Genomic DNA, 5000 nt, shown 5'->3' on the forward strand with positions numbered 1-5000 from the left:
GTTCATCACACACTCCAGCTCGCTGTCGATGCCGTCTGGCAGCTCCCCGCGGCAGAGGTGCCGGGGCTCGATGTTCCTCTTCACCAGCGGCATGACTCACACCGCCGCCACACACTCTGCAAGGACACACCAACACAGAACCAAGCATTTCAATTAATAAACATACTTGAAACTTGACCTTGAACTTGAACACACCTCGTTTGAGAAGTCAATTACACACCCTGGGAGAGGTGTTAATGGACAGCATGGCGTTGGGCCGTTGGCAGCTCTCTAGCACTATGGCGTTGTGTTTGTTCTAAGTTGTATAGTCCAGCAGTTCTCAAACTATGGGTTGCGACCCAAAGTGGGGTCATGGGTAGGTGACAGTGGGCTCGCATTGGCAAGTAAAAAAAATATATATATTATTTATGTTCTGGCAACATATTTTGGCTAAATATGCCTTGTTTTATAAATGCGTATTGATAACATAGTGCTGTAATTACATTTTCTAATAAATATGCATGATCAAGTTCAACATTGATAACATAGTGCTGTAATTACATTTTCTAAAATATGCATGATCAAGTTCAACATTGATAACATAGTGCTGTAATTACATTTTCTAATAAATATGCATGATCAAGTTCAACAACAATTTTGATATATTCCTTAATTCCACGTTGAAATTACGCGAACCCCTGGTATAGTCGTACGTGTGTGTCCCATGCACCACCTCTCACAGGACAAGTCTTCTACATTATTACTGGTATATATGTTTACTCTAATAAGTTCTGTTGGTTCCGTGTGGATTCATCAACATTGAACTCAAGAGCCAATACATTGAACTCAAGTGATCACTCCTCCTCTCATATTCTTTCAGGGCAAGGGTGGACAATAGAAGACTCCCTCGCCAGCCTCATACCTGAACTGATTCAGCTGTTTTTCACTCTTTCACAGGCCCATCCTTAAGGTCCCCAGAGTTTGCTTGCAACAGGGTAAATCTGCATTTCTCTATGATGCCCCTCTAGCTCATGGAATGAACTCCAACAGTCCTTAAAACTTGAGATTCTCCCCTCTGTTGCATTTTAGAACTTTGATCTCCAACCTTCAATAAAGTTGTACATGTTTTAATTGATTTGGTATCCTTGCTTTTTGCCTCGTCTTGTCTTATTGTTATGATTTTATATGCTGTGTGATTCTATATGGTTTTTAAGCTTATTTCTGTATGTACACTCGACATGACTGTAAGTGAGGGCAACCTCAGTTGCCTTTTGAGTTTAAATAAAGGTTTGAAATGAAAATAAATTAAATCCCACCTCATTGCTGTGTCAGAAACAGGGTTCACTGTTCAGTTTGAGATTAGGGCCACAGAATGTCATAAAGCCAAGGCCGTTTCTCTTCATCCCAGTCCGTCACTGACGGCACACATGACTGGACACCAACTACATTCTTCTTGAGGAGGTCCTTTTCTATGGATGTGATGTTTAATTATTTATGTTAACACTTTGGATGCCGGCGACGTGTTATGTCGTTATTTCGCGCCGCCCGTTGAATGCCGACGACGCTAATTGTTGTTTTTTTTATTTTTATTAGCGATTTGAATTCATATTTCATCAACCGAGTCTCCCGTTGGTACAGCAGCCCCTCTAGGAGCTCCGATGGGAAAATACCGCCCCCTATCGTCTATCCCTGTGTAACTGCAGGCCATTCGATTACACTGGCTCCACTATGCTGGCGAGCCGTCTGATGAAGAGGGAAGTGATCAGGAGATGGAAAGCAGCCTGGAATATATATTTACAGCAGCCAATAATCAATCAATAAACGCGATCGATATTTGGAATGGCGATCAGGAATTGGAATAATCTTTTTGGAGAACATCTGATCTAAGGTAAGGAGTCTATGTTACCAGTTTTAGGATAATCAGAGCTGTTTTCACTGAGATAACAGCGTGCCTCGTATGTGTATATGTGTGTGTGTGTGTGTGTGCTGTTGAGGAAATAAGAGAATCAGCTCGCTTCTATAGCGTGCATAAGTACACATATACTATCGATAATCTAGCGTTTATTTGAAAACGATTCATAAATAGGCCGACAAATGACAACGTGTCTAGTGTATTCGAGAATATTCCAATAAATGCCGTTTATGACGGAATCTTTCTATTTTCCTGAAATTTTTTAGAAAACTATAGCTTTTCGAAATGCTATAAAAAGGATATGAACCGATTAAAAAACAATCCGTTTCGACAATGTTGACTGCAAACAAGTCATTGATAAGCGACGGGCAGATTAGACACATAGCCATAATTTAAAACATAGATTATGCGTTTTTAACGCTATCATTGAAGTGGATGCTGGCATCCAAGGACATTAATCAACGTTAATCAAAGGCACTGAAAGTGTTAAAGAAATTCTTAGTCGACTAACAATCATAGGATCTGCCAACTAATTGATTACCGTAGTTGTTTTCAACAAAGAATCTGTAAATATGTAGTCAGAGGAACCTTGCTAAATCTTAACCCTTTCACTACCACAGGTTAACCCTTTCACTACCACACTACTGACGGTTACCCTTCTGTAGTGTGGTTGTGAAAGGGTTAACCCTTTGTTGTGTGGCAGTGAAAGGTTAACCTTCTGTATTGTTGCAGTGAAAGGGTTAACCCTTTGGCAGTGTGGTAGTGAAAGGGTTAATGCTTACCAGATGTGCTTATATCCCTTTCCAGGAAATAACTCATTCAAAAAGCTAAAATGTATTAATCAACTAAAGATTGTGCATGATGTCTTTTTCCAGTGTGGGGGTCACGTAGAACCAGGGGTGTAAAGTACTTGAGTAATTGTACTTCGTTACAATACTTAAGTACTGTTTTTGGGGATTTGTACTTTACTCTAGTATTATTAGGTTTATATACTTGTACTTTTACTCAATTACATTTCAGAGAAAACATTTAAAATGCAGACCTACCTAGTACAAAGTACAAATCTCGCAGGTCCAACCATTTTAATTAGTATATTTGTTTCTCTGGCCGAACTAACGTTAACGTTATTAACCCTGCAGCTGCACTTTATTTAAAAACAGCCAATCAAATCCCCATCAATGGAAAATGAACCCGCCCAACATTTCATTGCCCCGGAATAAAAAAAAGGTTTTTACTTTTTAGTACTTAAGTACATTTAAAAGTTGAAACTTTTTTACTTTTACTCAAGTGTGTTTTTAGCCAGATAGGCCTACTCTGACTTTTACTTGAGTACGATTTTGAGACGGTACCCATACTTTCACTTAAGTATAATTTCTGGGTACTTTTTACACCCCTGCGTAGAACACAAAAGAGTGCACTGGAGGTGTCTAAGCATGCCCTTATGCTTCAAATTGATTGGACTATACCATCTCCCTTGAAATCACATCAAATTATTTTGTAAAATGACCACACATTTTGTGCAGAGTCCGAATTTCCTCAATATCATGTGGTGGGAACACAATAGATTTTTTAACACATGGTCAACAGCGCCAGCCGTTACAATTTTGTCAAACTGAAAGTGGAAGTGAAACTTAACATGGATGGGAAGTAAACATAACAAGCAAAGAAAACAGCCAAAATGTACTTTGCTAAGTTTATAGGAGGTAGGAAATAATATTTTATATTCAGCTTTTAGTCTATAGAACAATATGTGGGTGGAAATGGCAATATAATCAAAAGCAAGAAAAACATTTAAAGGGGAGCTACACCCATTTTCAGAATTCATACATGTTATTCCAATCGTCTAAGACAGTCAAAAATGTTGGTGAAAATGAACGACTCTCCAACTAATCCAAACCCTAGAGTGCTTGTAATGGAGTAAACAAACATCTAAGACATCTGGTCATCTCTGTCTCATTTTGATATAAAAAAAAGAAAACAAATATTCTGTGGCTCCACAAAATCAGTTTCCCATTCATTGTCAATGGACCAGCTCCAGACTTTACCTGATGACATCACTAGTTTGAGTATTACTTCTCTGGTTTCTGGCTTTGGGAAAGAGTAACTGTCCTAGGCCATGGAAATAACATATTGGCATTCTTGATTCCCCTTTAAACATGCGCACACACACACACACACACACACACACACGCACACACACACTGGCTGACAGAAGGAGCATGTCCAGTGCTAGACTGAACGGCACAGGAAGTCCTTCATTCCGACAGCCATCAGACTTTATAATGCATCACTGAGCACAAGGTGACAGTACTATCTTCCTGGACTTTTACTTTTACTTTTACAATTTTACACTTACTGTATATTTCTGTATATTTTATATTAGAATGTAACATAGGCAATGTATATCCCGGACCGTATTTTATTCTTAGGCTTATTTTTATTCTTATGCGTGAGCTTTGTTTTTGTCTACCCAAATGTTTACTGTTTACTGTGAGTGATTTGTAGTGCCAAATTTCCCTCGGGATGAATAAAGTATTTCTATTCTATTCTAACCACACAAACCAACAGTGTATCTGGAGGCCAGGAGACAGATAGTGTCCAGCACCAGAGATTAAGGCATTAGGTGCTAATCCCAAGCCTGCTCGTCACTGACCCAGCTGGAGACGCATACAAACACAGCGACGGATCAGTACAACCAGCCTAGAGCTGGGTTTTATATATATATATACCATATCACAGTATTTCTTCTTAGTTTTTACGCTATAGTGGTATTTGACAGTATTTTGTTTTCCAGTACAAATGACTAATTATAAAGATATATCATTTTCTTTACGTTTTTATCTTGGAATACTTATTGCCGTGGTGCATTTTCATACATTTCCATGTATGGTCCATTAAAAATGTTCTACTTTCTTTAGCTTTTTAATATTGCTGCAAGATTATAAGAAAAATATAATCGAAAATATAGCATATGTGCATATATTTTTTATTTATACATATTGTGGATGACGGTGTAGTAGAAATCCATACCTTTGCATGGACCCATGACGGTATACCTTTATACAGGGTTTACCTCCCAGCCGAAAACAAACCCCCAAAAATACCAAAA

At 38.5% G+C, this 5000-nt stretch overlaps 1 protein-coding gene across 1 annotated transcript in view; it reads right to left on the reverse strand.

Annotated features, from left to right (window-relative positions):
- wasf3b (WASP family member 3b) overlaps positions 1–5000 on the reverse strand; it is a 64510-nt gene that overhangs the window by 27028 nt on the left and 32482 nt on the right. The window contains exon 2 of the mRNA XM_084325557.1: positions 1–116. This exon is cut by the window's left edge and continues 40 nt beyond it. Coding sequence (XP_084181683.1) covers positions 1–93 — 93 coding nt within the window. The 5' untranslated portion in view covers positions 94–116. The remainder of the gene's footprint in view (positions 117–5000) is intronic.

This window comes from Notolepis coatsorum (assembly GCF_963971535.1).
Source record: "Notolepis coatsorum genome assembly, chromosome: 12".
NCBI classification, from domain to species: domain Eukaryota; kingdom Metazoa; phylum Chordata; class Actinopteri; order Aulopiformes; family Paralepididae; genus Notolepis; species Notolepis coatsorum.